At 43.6% G+C, this 18,386-nt stretch overlaps 2 protein-coding genes across 3 annotated transcripts in view; one reads left to right on the forward strand and one right to left on the reverse strand.

Annotated features, from left to right (window-relative positions):
* ITGBL1 (integrin subunit beta like 1) overlaps window positions 1-4,306 on the reverse strand; it is a 150,011-nt gene extending 145,705 nt beyond the window's left edge. The window contains exons 1-2 of the mRNA XM_052785922.1: window positions 4,084-4,306; window positions 2,588-2,799 (exon numbers count right to left, since the gene is read on the reverse strand). Of these exons, the coding sequence (XP_052641882.1) occupies window positions 2,588-2,799; window positions 4,084-4,181 (310 nt within the window). The 5' untranslated portion in view covers window positions 4,182-4,306. The remainder of the gene's footprint in view (window positions 1-2,587; window positions 2,800-4,083) is intronic.
* Window positions 4,307-13,694: 9,388 nt separating this feature from the next.
* The window catches only part of NALCN (sodium leak channel, non-selective), a 245,639-nt gene continuing 240,947 nt past the window's right edge, over window positions 13,695-18,386 (forward strand). For both annotated transcript variants that reach the window (XM_052785688.1, XM_052785689.1), the window contains exon 1: window positions 13,695-13,784. The gene's annotated coding sequence lies outside the window, so the exon portion shown is untranslated. The remainder of the gene's footprint in view (window positions 13,785-18,386) is intronic.

An 18,386-nucleotide genomic window follows, 5' to 3' on the forward strand; every position in this document is an offset into this window, starting at 1 on the left:
TTTTGTTTAGCTTCGGACAGGAGAGGGAAGTGGGGGTATGTCTGAACGGACCGGCAGGGAAACACAGTTATATTTGGCATGAGCGACTCAAGCAACTCTGCCTGTCCGACTCTGAATATGAACATCACCAGTGATTAGACACCTGAAAAAGGCATCACTCTGGCAGCTCAAAAAGTAGCTTGTTTGAAACAGCATTAATCTCAAATACCATGGCTCTCTAGAGGAATATTCAGTTAGTGTCTAGAAGTCCTGCATGTGGTACCAGTCAGCGGTTATTGTTGTTGTACTCATCAGGAGAGACCCGCAATGAAACAGGACAGCAAATATCAAAACAAAAATAGGAAAAAAGAAAAACAAGGCAGGAAACAGGAATAGAACCGCAGTAAGACACTTTGGCTATTCACCTAAAGGAAACACAATTTCATCATTGAGTCAAAAAATGTGCTCAAAAATGCAAAGAAAGGAAAGCGTGTCATACATGGGAAATCAGCTTGGTGGCATAATGTTCAGAAACATCAGAAGATGTGGTTCACTGCAGGGTCGGGGGGGCAGGGGGTATGTTATTCATACAACATAAGGACCTGTTTCCTGCCAGTTATACTAGATCTGACCATCTTTTTCTATGCTCCCCTCTCCCATGTACACACAACTTAAAGTTAAGTCACTGGAAACGTGGGGGAAAAACGAAGAGGGCAGCAAGCACAGACTGAAAGGAGGATTTTCACCGCCCAGATCCAGACTCCGTGTCCCAGCCCCGAAGGAGTTACCCAGGGCCACTCTCCTGCAGTGCTGGGCAGCCCTGGACTCCAACAGAGTCAGCTGGATTTTCAGCACGGTTGTCAAAAAAACAAATCAAACAAGCAAAAACCCTAGGCCCTTCACAGCTGTTTCCCTCCCCATGACTTTGCACTGAATTTTTTACTACTTTTTTCCGGAAGAGTGCATTTAAATTATTTGACATCTCAGTGGTAATGTGGCTCCAATACTCCAGCTACAGAAGGTGACCACTACAAAAAATTGTTTTTTAAAAAACATTTAATCACTTAACATTCACATCTTTGAACTGCTTCATGAAGCGCTACACAAAAGCTGAATATTGTTAGAAATCTCTTGGGTTTGTTTATCCTGTCAGCACCCCTTTCCATCAAAGCACTGACAAAACTTGCAGCCACTGCTCATGACATTAACAGGAACATAACAGTGGAGTTTGTAGCAGAATATTAAAATTGAGGGCGCTTTCAGTTTCACTTTATACAATTACCCCAACAACAACAGCAAGCATATTGAAATCACACCACCAATCAGAAAATTCACGTTTCGGACAGCGAGGCGCTGGAATGATCGGCGGACTCCCAACGTTTCTTATGTAACTGGACTTAACACTGCTAACTGCAGAATCTATAAATCAGTTTCGCCACAAAACTCTAAAGTCATAGGTGCCAAATATAAATATTTTTCTCGTAATCCCATCCTTGATCTTTTCATGTTATTATTGGACTTCTCACTCTTAGCTACATTGTTGCTAAAATAAGTTGCTCTTTTTTTCCTACAAAATTTGCCAAACCCACTGCTGGAATGCATTTGTATTGTCCTCTTACTAGGAGAATTCCTGTAACATTCCCATTGACCTAATTGCAGTTTTTGGCCTGAAAAGATGACACGTTTGTGTGAATCTGGTAAAGCTGTTGAAGCAGGGATACTAGAAATGAAGTACCCTTCTGGCCCCTTTCATCAAGCTCCAGCCTGAATCCCCTCAGGAATGTGATGGCATTTCTTCTCCCTGCTTTTTTCTAAAATCCTATTCTAAGCTGCTTAAAAAAAAAAAAAAAAAAAAGCCAAAATCTGACTGAAATAGCCCAGAAACTTAAGCAAAGACAGCTGGAAAGATGAAAGAGTGATAATGTTTAGATGCAAACCAAGCGACATGTTCCAACAACTGGCAGGGACTAAATTCTGTCCCAGAAAAGTATGTTATTTCATCTGTCATTAAAGAATACAGTGTCAGTTGGGAAATCTCTGAAACCACAATACAATTACATTGTTTTAAGTCTCTATTTGGAAAGCATTATCATTACTTAGAGAAAAACAGAGTTTTTTGTATTTATATGCCCTCAGTGTGGTACCTGTTACAGCAAACCTTCTTCCTCATAGCAGAAGAAGGAAAAAAAATAATTACAGGAAAAAGTTCATTTTTCAGAGATGGTTTAAAGCCCTGGTAGATACCATATGCCATCATTAAGCGAGCAGTTCAAGTGCAGCAATATTATATGAAAAAAGCAAGCAATATTGTGTCCTGTATTAGATTCAAAACACAGTTTGCAGAGCCTCTGACCCAAAGCGACTCCTGCTTTTGCCCCTGCTGCAGATGAAGCTCGCTCTGGGGAAAGTCTCATTTTATGGCAGAGACGGTGCCTTTGACTTGTATCCTTTAACCTGGTGAAATCCTTGGATGTGCCCACAATCCCGTTTAGAGTCCTGGTTCAGGGACACATACATAACCGCGTCCCTACTGTTATCAGCGTGCTGCGTTCCCGGCGTATTTCTGGTTATATTTTCTAAGCTTCTGTCACCACAGCGGCTTCCTTACCTGCACAGATCTTCCCATCGTAGATCTCGCACACCCAGTCGTGGCACTCGCAGCGCGGACCGTAGTATTTGCCGGACTCTGTCACTTGGCAGATGCAGACTCCACATTCGCATCTGCCTCTGTCACTGCACAGCTTCCCCCCCGGGATGCGGCACCGGAGCTCCGACTCGGTCCGGGACAGCCGGCACGAAGAAGGACTCCCCAAACCGCTCCTGCGGAGGATAGCAAACAGAACAAGCTGCAGTCAAAGCCAGGGCTGCAGCTCAGAGCCGATGAGAGCTTGGTTCATGGGAAACCACCCTCCGGCCATGGCTTCAGCTGGTCCCCAGAATATCGCTTTTAACGCCACCGCTTTAGTTATGGTTGGAAACTATTACTTGCCTCAAATCACCCAGTTTTCTTCTGTTTCATCGGAAATCTCATTGCTACCTGTGGGAATGCTTATATTGTATTTTACTTACCTTGTTAACTGCATTAGGCTCATCTTCTTTTTCATTATGCGTACCTGGTATATATGCATGTACAGGTATAGTTTGATTATGTATCATGAAACATTTTGATCTGAATTACTCCAAGAAGTTTAGAAAAGAAGTATACACCCAAACTCTAGGTAGCATAACAGGAACACGTGATATCAAAAAGCAAACCTGTGGTCGATTCTAATACAATAGATTTGCCAAAGTAATCCTTCTGGTTGTCAGATATATAGGATCCATGCTTTCATTGGAAAAGGAAACCAAAGTAATCACTGCTTTCCATGCAACAGTGTAGTTTGTGGCTGTGGTTTTAGTAAAGTCAGCAGAATCCGGATGCTAGATCCGAAGATTTGCAGCTCTGCCACGCAATTATACCATCCACGGGAGCCACACAGAGATGGCAACTTTCAGGACATACACGGGGAAAATCACACGTTGCTTCACCAGGAGCTAGATTGTAGGAAAAAAACAAAGGACTGGCCAAGCCAAAAATAGTTGTTCACGACGCTAGGGAATACTGAGGATTCGGGTGACTGGTACCTGCACTTCTCAGGCACTAGACCTTGCAGGTTCTGGAGCAAAGGAGCTGCCGGCTCTGCGGGCAGTGGGTGCTGGCCGTGGTGGAGGGGAAGAGCCAAGGGCAGGGTGCCTCGCTGTGCTGCCGCACCAAAAAGCAGGAACGCACCGGGATTTGTGGTTAGGCGCCTGCTCCGCTCGGGCAGCAGAATTCCGAGGTTTGGGTGTAAAGGGTCATCGCCTTCCAGCTCTTCCTCCTTCGCTGCTTCAAAGGTCTGCGTCTCAGGCACGGAATACATCATTGCAGATAACCCCCGCAGTCTGCACAACACCTCTTTAGGTTCCCCACGACCCAGAACGCTTCCCTCGGCGTGACTTTTAAGCCGGCAGAGGGAAGAGCTCGCAAACCCCTCCACCGCTCCCTCCGCAACCCCGGCCTCTACGCTCCCGACATCTCATAAATCGGCCGCGACCCCCCCCGGGAGGCTTCCGAGCCCCACTTACCGTAGGGCCGGGGGGCCGGCCGGTGGCGTGGGGTGACCGGCCGGCAGCGAGGTGACCAGCAGCAGCACCACCAGCCCCGGCAGCCCCTGCGCGTACATGGTCGCGAGCTGCTCTATGCCGCACCTGGAGCGTTCCTGCGGAACGGCCGGCCGGACAGACGGCCGGACAGACCCGCCGGGCGTGCGGAGAGCTGCGAGCCGGACAAGCCTGGCTCCGGGGCTGCTCCCCCCCGTGCTGCAGTGGCTCTGATTAGCTGCCTGGGAGCGGGATTTGGGCAGCACTCTGGGAGGGAGGCCGGTGCCAAACCCCGAAGTTTACAGTCTAGGCAGGGAAGTAATTAGAAACAGTTGCGCGGCCAGATGGTTTATTTTGATGTTTTAAAAACGGCCCATTCACAGATGTGAACGAACCGTCTCATTCTCAAAGTGCAGGCACCGTAAATATTTGAGGTATGTGTATCCCCCCGTCCTTTGACGGATGGCTGCTTGGGATAATCTGTGTAACGTGGTGGGGGAATCGCGCGCCGTGGAGAAGACAGGACCAGCGCTTCCCAGCTGCAGCATCCCTGCCTGGCTGCTGGAGCACCTTCCTCCCTCCTGGCTCCGCAGGTCCTTCCTTCCCCTCCTTTCCCTAAGGTTACCTGCTCAGGGCATCGCACCGCGCGACACCGCGGGCTGCCAACCTACACCAGCCTGCGTGACTGCAAATTAAAAAACATTATTAGTTAGCCGCTTCCTGATGCCTCATTAAAACACACAGTACTTCATCAGAGCAGCGGGAGATTTTGGAAGTGCTTTAAAACGAAGCTAAAATGAGGGATAGTCTCTCTAAACGAATAAAATTGGGCAGGAATGGCCACGTGCATTTCTTTATGCTACGGAAAAGCTGCCACACTATTTGATCCCTCTGGTCGTCCCAGGATATTGCTGATTGCCTGATACCTCCTTGGGATGGAAAGCTCTTAAAGAAACAAACTTCCACCACAAAAGATGGTAGGACACACACACACGCACACACACACACACATGCATTTTTAAAGCAGGCAGCTGGCAGAAGAAACTTTCACTGGTTCCAGAGTCTATACTGGAGATTAAAGCCCTCAGTAGCTTTCTCAAAATGAGTAACTCTTGGTTTATTTTCATATTAAATATCTGGTATACCACAGATTATACTGTTCTAGAAAACATTTTAAGATTTGGTTAAAAAGCCTTTGACTCAGATGCTGCCTTTCCTAAAAGTGTAATTAGGTGTGTTACATTTTACACAGTGAACTCAAGGGTACAATTCCCAGGATTCCTGCTAACATAACTAGTGCTGCTAGTGATCTTCCTGCAAAAAAAACCTGCATCAAGCATTTGACCTTGCTCTGCTGGTCTTACAGATGCCAAACAGAACCTTTAAAGTCTAGTTTGGGGCCTGTAAAATCCAGTTTTTAGTCAAGTACCCATTCAGTTGAAGTATAAACTTTCACTGAAACACGGAAGAAGAGATCGGACAAAATCTGTTCTGGCGTATTTGTAAATATACATTCTTATTCCCTGAAGACACACAGGTTAAAACCAAACATGATTCCAACGGACTACTAAAACACAAAACTTTTGTCTTATTTTAATAGGTTATGTTGAAGTTGTGATGTGTAAAACTTTGCTCTCTACTTGTAGTGTACTATCCTCTATATGACACATAATTTTGCCCTAATGTATGAACAAGCAGAATTAGGATGTAAAAAAATCTAAAAGCCCCATATATAGCAGTTGCATATTGTATACTAATTTTTAATGGTTTTGCTGCCTTTTATAGTATATTCATATTGCAAATATGTTTCTCATGCAGTGCAGCTGGCAAAAATCCTGTATTAAGAGTGATCTGTTGGCTTCAGTCTTGTGAATGTTTAGTTGTGCTAACCTCATGCATTTGACTTTGATGGATCTAGTGAAAAGGTAAGTAATATTGGCAGCCCTTTATTTCTGACAGTCCTTGAACTTTGAAGTCCATGCTTAATGCAGCACTGTGCATTCTATCCGTGTGATAGTTTTTCAAATTTATTTGTAGTGCTACAATTGAAAAAAAACCAACCAACACCACCCACCCCCCTTAGATTCAAAAAGGGAGCACTTTTAAGAACAACATGATAGTCAGAAATTGTACTGCCAGAAGTCTGGAGCTAGAAAAGAATAAATAGAAAGCCTTACATTTTAAACAATAGTAATTCCCTTTTGGCACTAAATTTATCTTTAATCCACAAACTAAAATGTTGCCATCTGTTCATCTTCCTCCTTTTTCCCTGTGCAGACTGGTGCTGATAGGTATTCATGAGACCTTCAAGCAGCCTGCAAACTGTAACTTCAAACGTACGAGGAGAAGACATCCATCATGATATGGACCTTATCGCTTTCTTATTTTTTATTTATTTACATCTGTCAAGGTTTTAAGTGGACCTTTTGGCTGTGGACCTTTTGAATTTGGAGAAGGCGGAGTTACACAGTCCAAGGGTGCAGTATTTAAAATGTGCACCCAGAGCTTAAGTTTAATGATTGTTTTCATGTGTACGTGCCTCTAATACAATATCTCAGTGCTCACGTACTGGATTTTAACCTTTGCTCAGATTTATTATTTAATCATTTAAGCTTAGAATGTTTGTATGCATGCATGTGTGTATACACACACGCACGCACAATTTATAAGGAGCCAGTCTCCTTCTAAACGAGAACCTGACGCGCTGCCTTGAGGACTGCTCACTTCCTTTCAACCACTCCTGTACATAATCTTAAGGAGCTTTGCTCTCCGCTGGATAACATACACCTACGCAAAGCAGAGCACTCGTATAATGCTACTTTTCCTACGTACAGAGTTTCAGACTAAGGCTTCAGACCGGTAGGTGCTTGGGAAATGTACACTTTAGACGTGGTAATGTCACTACCTGCAGAGTAAAGGTAGAGAAGAGAAAGTCAACACAACGCTGAGGAGGAGGAGGAGCTGGAACATACTGCTAATACTGAACGGCCTTTGGAAAAGTAGGCAATAGGTTTGAATAATACTTGTCAGACAAGAAATGTCCTCAAATAAAGATGTGGAATCAAGAAAATAAGTGCTGTTAAACACACCTACACTTGAACCTCAGTTTAAGTGTATCGCTATTAGTGCTCTTATTAAAAGTCTGCAAGATCTGGTGTGGTCAGAGATTGGGATAAGCCTTTCTCCTGCAATTTTATTTACCAGCAGAGGAACCAGTAGTGTAATTTCCTATCCAAACCGGTGATGGCTATTTTGTGGTTTCATAGCCTTCTGAACTGTGAAGAACTGTGATATAACATTATGTGTGAAAACCAAGTTGCAAGCCCTGGGGTAGATTAGGTAATCCATAGGCAGTGATATGTTTTTAATTTTTTTTTTAAAGGCAAGCAATATCTTAATTTTGCCAGAATTGTTTTTGTAGTAAAGCGAATTAGAATAATATTAAAACATAAGAAAAAACCCATAAGAAAACGCTTTTTTACTGTAAGAGTGGTTTAACACTGGAACAGGCTGCCCAGAGAGTTTGTGGAGTCTTCAGCCTTGGAGATATTAAAAAGCCATCTGGACAGGGTGCGCGGCAACTGGCCCTAGGCGACCCTGCTCTGACCGGGCGGGTTGGACTAGACGATCTCCAGAGATCCCTTCCAACCTCAAATATTCCTGAATTCTATGACTCTCATGACATACTGTGCTACTGCACAAGATTTGATTTGGTGTGGGGAGGCAGATGGACTCTGCCTACTCCTTTATTACAGCCTCTTAGTGGCCAGCTTGATTTTGTTGTCACTTTAATGAAGCCGTTAGGTTTGCAAACCACATTCCATGCCATTTTTAAGGATTTTTTTTATTTAACGAAAAAAAGCAAAAAGCACATCCAGTGAACAGTCTAAGCTTAAAAAAAACCCTGGAGACCACCAAAATTTGTCAAATAATGCTCCTGGGTTTCCATGGAAGCCATTTTAGTAACACCATGGCTTTATATCAGTGGAGACATTGCAGAGGCATTCGCTTACCTAGCAGTTTTCTAAAATTAACCAGAAGGTGAAAATCCCACATATCAAACAAGCTATTATTTCTGCATAAAACATAGAATGAGGATAGTTGGAATCTTCCAGTGATTCTTCATCATTTCTGTCAATGATATACAATCACTAAATGAGATGGCTGTAAAGATCTATGACAAACCACTTTAACACCCATGGACAAAACTACTTGATGGAGTTAAAAAAATCTGTCTAAATTAAACAGTTCAGAAATGCGTGCAACCGTTGAGAGTCATCGTTGTGCTAGCTGGTGGCATCCTTGGAAGGGAGCAAGAGACAAATTATGCCGGAGCTGTGCAGAACAGAAGACCTTCCGTTAACTTTGCTGACATGATGTGGAATCTGAGACAGCTGATGGTATCACACAGCGAACAGAGAGAGCTTTTGGAGTTACAGCATCAAGGTTAGAACATGATTAAAGTTGAGCTGGCCTGAATGTAGCTGGCCTGGATAGTAGTGAATATAAGCTACCCAAATAGTTCATAGGCCAACATTAATCAAGATGTTATTATGTTATACTCTAGTGTAAAACCTTAGCTCACTCTTTTGGGTCCCAGCTGAAACTTTAAATAGGAGGTAGGTCTTTTGTTTGTTTAACGTTTACTAGTTAAGTCCCCTAAACAGCAATAACACCCTGCCTTCACAGAGGCCTTAAGGAAGCATAAGCTTTTTAACATGAACTTGCAAGACAGCTCAGAATGCCAGCAGTAATAGTAGGTTTAAAAAAACATACTACTGCATTCTTAACCATTTAGCACTTATTTCAGAAAGGGAGTCAAGGTCTGGTGTAATTCAAGCTAACAGTGTTTTTGAAGAGGCCAAGAAAGGAAATAAATGGGCATGTCATTTTCCACCATAAATTCTCACTCTGCAGTCAAATTGTACCTTACTTCTCAAAGGGACAATGTTTCTTGCTGCTGGGAATCTTGAAAAATCTAAAATAATGGCAAATGCAATAAAAATAATGAATGCTTGTGATTTCTGTATTTTTTTAACTACTTACCTGAATGAGTTGCAATGAGAGATCATTCTCATCTTTTTAACCAAACAGTTGTTTCTAAGGATAGTAAATTAAAAAATAGATACCGCTGACTTCTTAGAGGCAAAACTGCAGTAACTGCACTCAACTCAGGTTGAGTGTCTGAGTTGAACATATGCACACCAGATTCTCCAGGCAACAGCAACCATCTCACGTGGTTTCAATGCTCTGTCTTGCACTGGGTCCTGCTGCTTGTTATCAACCAAAAATGAAGGAGAGAGAAATTAAGAAAAAGGAAGGGCGGGGGAACACCATTATTGCCCCTCTTCTGAGTACTCAGTACTTTTCAAAAGCAAACCAAAGACATACATAGTTAGTTGTAGACCTAGGACCCTCCTTAAGGTTTGAAATTTTGAAAGCCATACTCCACGTCCTTTATTCTGGTTCATCAGTGTTGACACGGGTCACAGACATTCAAGAATGACAGTTTTGTAATCCATCCCAACCCAAATTACTCATGAATATTAACCGATCTCTTGCAGTCGTTCGTCTGACGTTGCCCCATGACCATTTCTGTTATGGTTACACGCTTCAGAGCGAGCCCACCTCCCAGCCTGAGCCACACAAAGCAGACAGATGGGAGAAAGCCGGGCTCCTGGGCTGGTTTGAAACATGCGGAGCCCTGGCAAGACCGGGGTGCTGCTCAGAGTGTGCAGAGCAGGACTTCAGACTAAGGGAGAACTTCGTGGTAACCGCCATTAGGATGACTAAGGACTTTGGACACCCTGGGGCTAGACAGCAACAAAGCAGGAATAGAGCAGGTTTTGACTTGTATCCTATGCCTAAATGATTAAATCTTCCTTTGGGTCTGAAGTTTAATTCTGAATTTCTAAATGACATTTTGTGACCTTTTTGAAAAGCTCAAGCATCATTTCAAAATGAATATTTCATGAATTCTGTTACTCATTACGGAATATCTGAAATCTGATCAAGCAGTGCATTCTTTCCTAAGTGGTAAATCAAATTCCAACAATGGCATTTCCAATAAGCTCAGCTCCTTGGGATGTTTTTAAAATTTGTTTACATTACTCTCCAACTCCTTAACAGATACTTATGGAAAGTAAGGACAAGAGAGCTACAAATAAAGCTCAAATAAATTCAGAAAAAAAAAATCCATGATTTCACTATTTCTAATGTGGCTTTACCTCTTTTCAACCACAGTAGGATAATTAAAATACACGTATCGCTGTGAAAACACTTGTATTTATACAGATGCCAGCAAACTGGAAAGTAGCAATTGGATTTTATAAGACGGAACAGTCGGTCCCCAACCTGTGTTGGGGACCTACTAGTGTTTTCCCTTCTTAACTCTTGCTCTTCCTCGCTGAAAATGGGGAAGATGAGGATGTTCCTTACTTGTCTGCTTTGGCGCACTCTAGAAACACTTCATTCCAATTTTTACCCTTTTAATTGCTTGAGCTAACTGCACTCCAGAAAAAAAAGAAAACAAACCCAAAACCAGGGCTTGAGAGCTATCCAAATTCCGCAACAAAACTAAGTTGATGCTTTGCATTCCCTCTTTTTCTTCAGGACCTACCGAGTGAGCAGGTGTAGAAAACTTCAGTTTGCTAATCACCTTTCATCCAGGAAGATCTTACTGTGTTTGCAGATCATGTTACAGAAATCAAAGTGATAGGTAAGGCTGAGAATTCTCCCCTTGAATCATCAGTATCAGTCCTCTGGAATTTTCCAAGATTTCCTTTTAAATGGAAGTTTCCCCATGGCCAGTTTGAACCATGTGTTGAAGTTTGAAGAACGAATACGGAAATTCCTTTATCTGTTCTAGATTTATAGAGATGAAAGGTAAATCTTTACTAAGAAGACATATCTTTCCTTTTGATCTATTTCACATTACCATAAAGTAACACCTTAAGATGAACTCCCAAATTCAGTCCTTATCCGTGTGTTTATGGCTTGCTCTTTAAGTCAATGGGAATTTTCTAAATCAGAATAAAAACAGACTTCAGCCCTAAATATTAAACATTGGCATGGACTTCAAATGACTGACAGACTCTTTGCAAAATTATATCAGCAATTTTAGAAATATCTAAGTTTTCCACTTTATCCTCACGTACATGATACATGCCACTCCAGTCCTAAAATGTTCATAATTGCTTTTCACGCGACAGATGTGAATGTACATTTGTGGTGAAACAGCAAAGCAAGAAAGGGCTTTTTCTTGCAAACAGCAGACCTTCACTGTCTGCACAATTCTTTAAATGGAAGACGCTATTATTTTTCCTTTGCGCACAGGCAGGTACATCAAGGCATCAAGGGCTAAACCCTTCTTCCAGCATTAGCGTCATCTGATGCAGGTCGTGCTGATGGACAGGCTGTCCAAGAGAATCCAACCTTCTGCTGAAAGCGTGGGTCCCCGTTAGTAGCCTGCAGTTCACAGAGGCTCAGTATGGGCAGGTAGAGCAAAATTTAACACTGTGTTACCAAATATGATACCAGGTAAAAGTAGAAGTTTGAAGTAGATAGGGAAATATGTATTCTATAATACAAAGCACATGTAAGGAAATTAATCCCCTTTTATGTAGCACTCATTAAACGGTATCTAAAATGTCGAGCCCCCCTCCAGCACGTGAAAGACATTAATACGAGAGTTTGGTGGCAGGCCACCAAGGTGGTTGGGGCTGGAGCACTTGCCCCACGAGGAGAGGCTGAAGGAGCTGGGCTCGTTCCGCCTGGAGAAGGGAATGGCTTTGGGGGAACCTAAGAGCAGTCTGCCAGGCTCTATGAGGAAGCTGTCGTCAAGACGATGGTGCTGGGCTCTTCCCAAGGGCGCATAGCAGGAGGAGGAGAGACAATGGACAAGAGAGGGTCCGACTGCGTGTCAGGAAAAAATCCTTCACCGTGAAGACAGTCAAGCACTGGAACAGGTTGCCCAGGGAGGCTGCGCAGTCTCCGTCTTGGGAGGTTTTCAAGCCCCAGCTGGATAAAGCCCTAAGCAAGCCGGTGTTATCGCATAGCTGGTGCAATCGCATAGCTGAGCCTGGTTTTGGCAGACTGGTGGGACCAGATGGCCTCCCGAGGTCCCTTCCAACCGGAATTGTTCTATCAAGAATTATTTTTCCTAGGCCAGTATATCCACAGGAAAACTGTTGCACAAAGTCACATCTGCTGGCAAATGCTGATTTCTTTTGCTTAGATATAGCTGCAACATTTCACTGTTTGCAACGGTCAGTTTTCATTTATGAGATGCTATCACCAACAGCATAATGCTGCCTAGCAACTTATCCCAAGTAATAAAATATAACTGGGGAAGAAAAAGACAAAACGTGAAGAGTATTATTTGTAAGCACGTTTATTCTTAAATTGATTTGTTTTTCCCCTTTTTTTTTTTCCTATATCAGCTGGCTGATTGCTATCAAAGACACTAGTCCTGCAAACACTAAAATTAGGTGCTTAAATTTACTGGAATTGCTAATGCTGGTAATGCACGTACGTAAGTGCTGGCAGGACTACATCCATAATCCTGAGGCCAGCTCCCTAGCTAGCTTATTAGTTTTTGTTGTAAGCATCAAATAGATATAAATCTAGAGGAACTTAATACAATTTATGCCATATGCTTTCCTTCTGCTTTCTGGGGTATTTTGCTAAGGCTTTTGTTTTTCAAATCCTATTCCATGTCTTTAATGCCATCGTAGCAACAACTGCGTTTGCAAGATTACATCTTTAATTTTGCTAATTTTACAAGCTCCAGGTGGCTCTGGGCTCACATTATTTCCTATCAACTACTTTCATTTAAAGACAAACTATAATTTACAGAAATTTTACCTTTTTTTTTTTTTTTTTGCCCAAGAAGATAAAAATACAGATTGGAACACAGCAACTTCATTTACAGAAACCATTTTCCAAGTAGTTAGTTAGTTAGTTATATAGTCATTCATTTGTGGTAGCTCTGTACAACAGGTGATGCTATTTTACAAATTTATTTCACCGTGGAGCTCAAGACTGAGCCTTCATTTGGTTCTTCGGTAATCTGAAAATTAACCAGACCACCCAGCTGATGCTACCAGTAAAGTTAACGCTCTGCAGCAAGCAGAGAACCACACGAGTACTAAAAAAAAAAGCTCTGAGATGCGCAACGAGGGTTTCTCACCAAAATAAGAAAACTACCCCGGTACTTGAAGACCGTCCTGAGGGAAAACCAAACCAAACCACCCCAAAACACCTACTTTTTTGCCTGCTCAGCCTCGCCCCCGTGGGAGTCTTTGACGTGAGGCGACCACCGGCCGCCCTGGCCTCACCCCCCGGCTCGTTAAGCCGTGTTTCTTCTTAACCGGGAGGCTTTAGCAACTCGAGGGCGGTAATTTGGGGTTTTTTTGTTTTTTTTTAACAGCGGTGTGTGCGGTCGCTGCCGTCTCCTCCTCACCTGCCCCCCCCCCCCCCCCGCCGCCGTTGCCGAGAGACCGAGGGCGGCTGCCGCCGCCGGGCGGGCCTCGCCGCCCCGATCCACCGCGGGGAGGACGGCGGCGGCGGCGTCTGAGGCAGGCACGGCACGGCACGGCACGGCACACCGCCGTTAACACCTCACACGCTCGGCGGGGGCCGGCGACCGGCCCCTCCCGACCGCGCCATGAAGAGAGATGCTGGCGGTAGGTCGGCAGGCGTCGGGGGCGGCTGCTCGGCTCGGGAACGCGGTGGGCCTCCCGCCTCCTCCCCGCTCCCTTCCCCGGCCCCTCCATGGCTGGCGGCTCCTCAGGGAGGGGACGGGCGCGGACCAGAGGCCTGGCCGGCTCCGCTGAGGGGGGGGCGGCGGCGGCTCCCTCCTCATCGCCCGCCCTTTCCCCGCGGTGGGAGGGGGAGCTCCGGGCCGGCCTCGGGGCCTGCTGCCGATGGGTCTCGCCGGGGAAGGCGGGGGCAGGCCGGCGGCGGGCGGGCGGCCTGCCCCCGCCGGCCCGGACCCCTTCCACATCCCTCAGTGGGGCGAAAAAACCCGCCTCGCTTCGTTCCTGAGGCAGAGCGGGACCGTGGGGCGAAGAGGCCTCTTCATTTATCACAGGCCGGGGGGCTGTGGGGAGCCGCTTCCCTGAAGGGAGAGGGGTTTTTTTTTTTATTGTCGTGGTTGGAGAGAGCCGATGTAGCTAGGCCTGAAGTCAAACTCTGGAAGGTGCAGTTTGGGGGTGCTGGGCGCTGTCGGTTGAGCGGGGAAGAGAGGTGCTTAACGTTTTTTTGTGGTTGACATCTTGTTTTAGCACTTCGGTAACGTAAGAGATGTGCTTCTAGGAAGGGTGGAGGTTTATGATGGCCTTTACGTGTAGATGTAGCTTTTAAGTCGGCTGTGATTTGGTCGGTTACCCATCGTTTGTTGTATTCTGAGTCACTCGGCAGGGAAATATTTGTAGTGAGAAAATACTAACTAAACGCTGTTTGAGTCTTTTGGTTCTGTCTTAAGCATCTTCAATTTCCTGTTGCATTTCATTTTCCATCTAGTCTTTTAATTGCCTTCCACAGCAGCCACATCCCACCTGCCCTCTAAGTGACCAACAGAGAAATAGTACATATTAACAATGCACTAAGTTTTGCTGCGTAAATCACAAAGTTAAGAAACTTAAGTGGAGGGAGAAAAAAATTTACATTTCTTTGAGTTGGTGTCTCTGGCTGCTGGAAGACTCCAGCTCTCTGCAAATTCAGGCATATACATTTGGGGACTTCTAGGAACAGCTGGGAGAATTTATTTAACTGTTTGAGCTTGATACTGTGTTTTAAAAAGAAACTTTAAGGCCGTAACAATCAGCATGTCATTTGTGGTTTAGAAATGTAGACCCATTGTCTTTTGTTTGGTGCGTCTGTTTTATTTTAATCTGAAATTTGGTCCATCACAGTTCATTCCCATTTAAGCTGTACCTCCTGGAAATACAACTTGCTCCGATTTGACTTATTTCCAGCCTCTGGGCATTGCTGGTACCGTGAACACTATATAGACCTATGTGGCATTCATCCAAACCCAGGTCCTGATTCACAGAGGTTTGAGGTCTTAAACCTTCACCACAGGAGATGAGTAGTATCAAGCTGTGTTGCAGGGAGTCATGGGCTACTGGACCAAGCTCTGGAAGAGGTGGGGAGTCTCGGGTTTTCACAGATGAGAATGTCTTCTTAAGGCATGAGTGTCTCGTTATGAGATAGAACTGTTACTGGCTTCTAGGGATTTGGGTTTCCTCCCCACCTCTTTAAGTATTTAGGAATGCAGGCAATTGTAAACAAGATTTTTGATGTGTTCGTGAGTAAAATAGAGGTGTTGCATTCACAAATTATTCTTACTCTGTTACTAGTTGAATACTTCCATGGTTGGAAAATGAGTTGGATGTCCTACAGGTTTTGAGCATGAAGTCTTCTTGGAGGTAAAGAGCAAAGTCAGCCTAATATGGGCATTATGGGCTGGATCATATTTTATCTCCCTTTCAGTCTTTTTCTGTTCTCCCTTTCTTTACCTCCATAGCCTCTTTTATTTCATTTGAAGTTTCCTGTATTGGTTAGGTGCTGATAAATGTCTTGCTTTGGGAGATACCATTCCTAGACTATGGTTGCAAACTGTCTTGGTGCTACTAGGTAATTTCTTTTTCTTTTTCCTTTATTTTCTGTGATATTTTCATCTTTCATCTGTCTCCCCCCCCCCCCCCCCATGAGGACAGTCAAGCAGTGGAACAAGATACTCAAAGAAATTGCACAGTCTCCATCATTGGAGGTTTTCAAGACCAGACTGGAGTAACCTGAGTAAACTGCAGATAGCCTTGTCTGACACCAGAATTGACCCTGCTTGAGCAGGAGATTGGACTAGAGACCTCCTGAGGTCCTTCCAACCTGAGTTAGCTTATGATGCTTATAGCTCAGTTTTCCATTTATTTTTTTTCCCTAAAATAAAGCCTTTGGGTTTGGCCTTTTCTTCCTGGGCCATTACATTCAATCATTGTGTTTATGAAGATGGTAGTACAGTACCAAAGGTTATGGCTGCAACTTCTAGGAAATGCCGTGCAGCAATGAGAATGCATATCACATGTCAATTTCTTTGTTTTAAAGGAAAGATAAGAGGATGAAAATGAAGAGTCCTGATTTTGTTTTCAGGATTTCAAGTTTAAATTATATAGGTGTTAACTTTCACTGGTGATTCCTTAAATGATAGGTAAGAATTTGGGAAGATGATCTAGAATATTCAAATTTCTTAAACAATTATTTTAGCAAAAATTGTTGCAATGGTAAAAGAATATAACCACGGTTTATTTTAATTTTTAATGTATTTCAATTTAAATTATGAAAAGATGTGTATACAAGGTTCTAGGCACACTAACATGTAATTAGTGGTACAACAACATCCCAGCAACATTAAAATAACCACTTAAGCAGGCATGCTGCCAGCCATCTGCCTACAGAGAAGCTCCTTTCCACCCCTGCATCATTCTGGGAAGGATGCCCTCATTCCTTTCTTTAAAACCTGTAAACGTAGGTCTGCAGTATTCATAGCAGGTTACTGAATGTGGGGTATTTTGGAGAGAGGATGGGTTACTCCCTGAATCCTCTCGAAGAATGACCTGCTGCTACCTGCCTCCTTGCCTTCACAGAGGGCTACAACACAACTTCCACCTGGAGATGAGTAGACCGCAAAAGCAAATCCCAGAACACTGCTCTTGTGTTTTTTCCAGCATGATTCTTACTAAGCACTTTGCTGCACATCTTTGTCAGCTATGGGCTCTTAAGGATTTTCATATAGACTACATTGCAGTAGACTAATCTTAGGGCAGCACGTGGTGGGTAGGTGGCCCACAGTCAAAGTGAACTTTTGAAGTAATCTAGCTGTTAAACCATGCTCTATATCCATAAAGGGGATATATTGCCATCAGTATATTCTCTACATATAATTACTGTGCATTCAGTGGCCGTCATTAAATTTTAGCATTTTATCAACTGTTCTGACAGAGTAATGTCTAAGGGTATATTTAAATTGTAGGCCTTGGAAAGCTGTCCTTTTGTCCAGTCATGCCAACAGCCAACATGTTGGAGGGAGACTGAGGGTGCTCACCACTCTTGTGCTAAGAAGAAGCTCGTTACTTGTACAGGGAAGTAGCCAGGGACTGTGAAATGTGAGAATGTACCTGATCTTTACTAGACAAGTAGCTTTTGAGTACCTTGATCTCTACTTTGTACGTAAAAGAAGTGGTTTGGTGGAACATGCAATGGTGTGGTCTACCAGCACCATTTGAAAAACCATCTTCAGTTGTTTTTTTCTCTTACTCAACCCAGCTTCTTAAATGAAAAATGTCAAAAAGCTAACCAATTCTATTTAAAATTATGAATTTCATTATCTGGCTGCATCATGGCACCATGTATATGCATGCATAGTTTCTTCAAAATTGTATCTTCCAGATGTTAGAAGGCTTATAGTAAAAAGGACTCGTGATATGACGTTATGTGGTAGTAGTGGTAGGCTGTATATCTGGCTCACGTGAGACCTGCTTTTGTATGCAATGTGATATCTGATTCTGTCTGCTGAGTAGGTCTGAAGTATTTTGGCTAGGTCTGAGAGGAAGAACTTATATTTAAGACATAAATATTGTGTGAGCATTGTCCTTAGCCGATAATAAGACAAGACACAGGAGACGTGTTGGGAGCAAAGAGCTAAAGTCTGGGCACCTGTCTATTTTCAGACTAGATGTTCTTGCATTGGTAGCCTTCAGCAATTGTTAAACCTTCCTCGATCGGTGAACCCCAGTCCTGTTTGGTTTTAATAAATACTGAAGTTTGGTCAGCTTTAGCAGTATACTGCGTTAAAAATAATGAAGAGATGTTTTAGGACGTTTTATCAGATGCAATAACAATACAACGCAGAGACAAAAAGTACTGAAATAAGTTTTTCCTTGAAACTAGTTATAAGTTAATAACATCCGTAGTGGCATGTGCCATGTGATTGTATCCATTGGAATTCTGTCTTTACCCTTCTAAAATTAAATATATCTGTACTGTCATGTATATAACTTGGTCACTTCAAATATTTTTCTACATGAAAACAAATACTGAAATGCTGTTCACCTGTATTGTCACAACCCGGGCTGGACAGACCAGGGAGGGGTCATGGTGGGTTTGGAATTCCCTGGGGCTAAATTAAGGTGAAACGACACCAAATGATCAATTAAACATTTTATTTATGGCAGAAGCAGCCTGAACTTGGGACGCATAACAGTAGGTGGCAGGGTCTCCCACAACAG

The sequence above is a fragment of the Harpia harpyja genome, chromosome 4 (genome assembly GCF_026419915.1).
Source record: "Harpia harpyja isolate bHarHar1 chromosome 4, bHarHar1 primary haplotype, whole genome shotgun sequence".
Taxonomy (NCBI): domain Eukaryota; kingdom Metazoa; phylum Chordata; class Aves; order Accipitriformes; family Accipitridae; genus Harpia; species Harpia harpyja.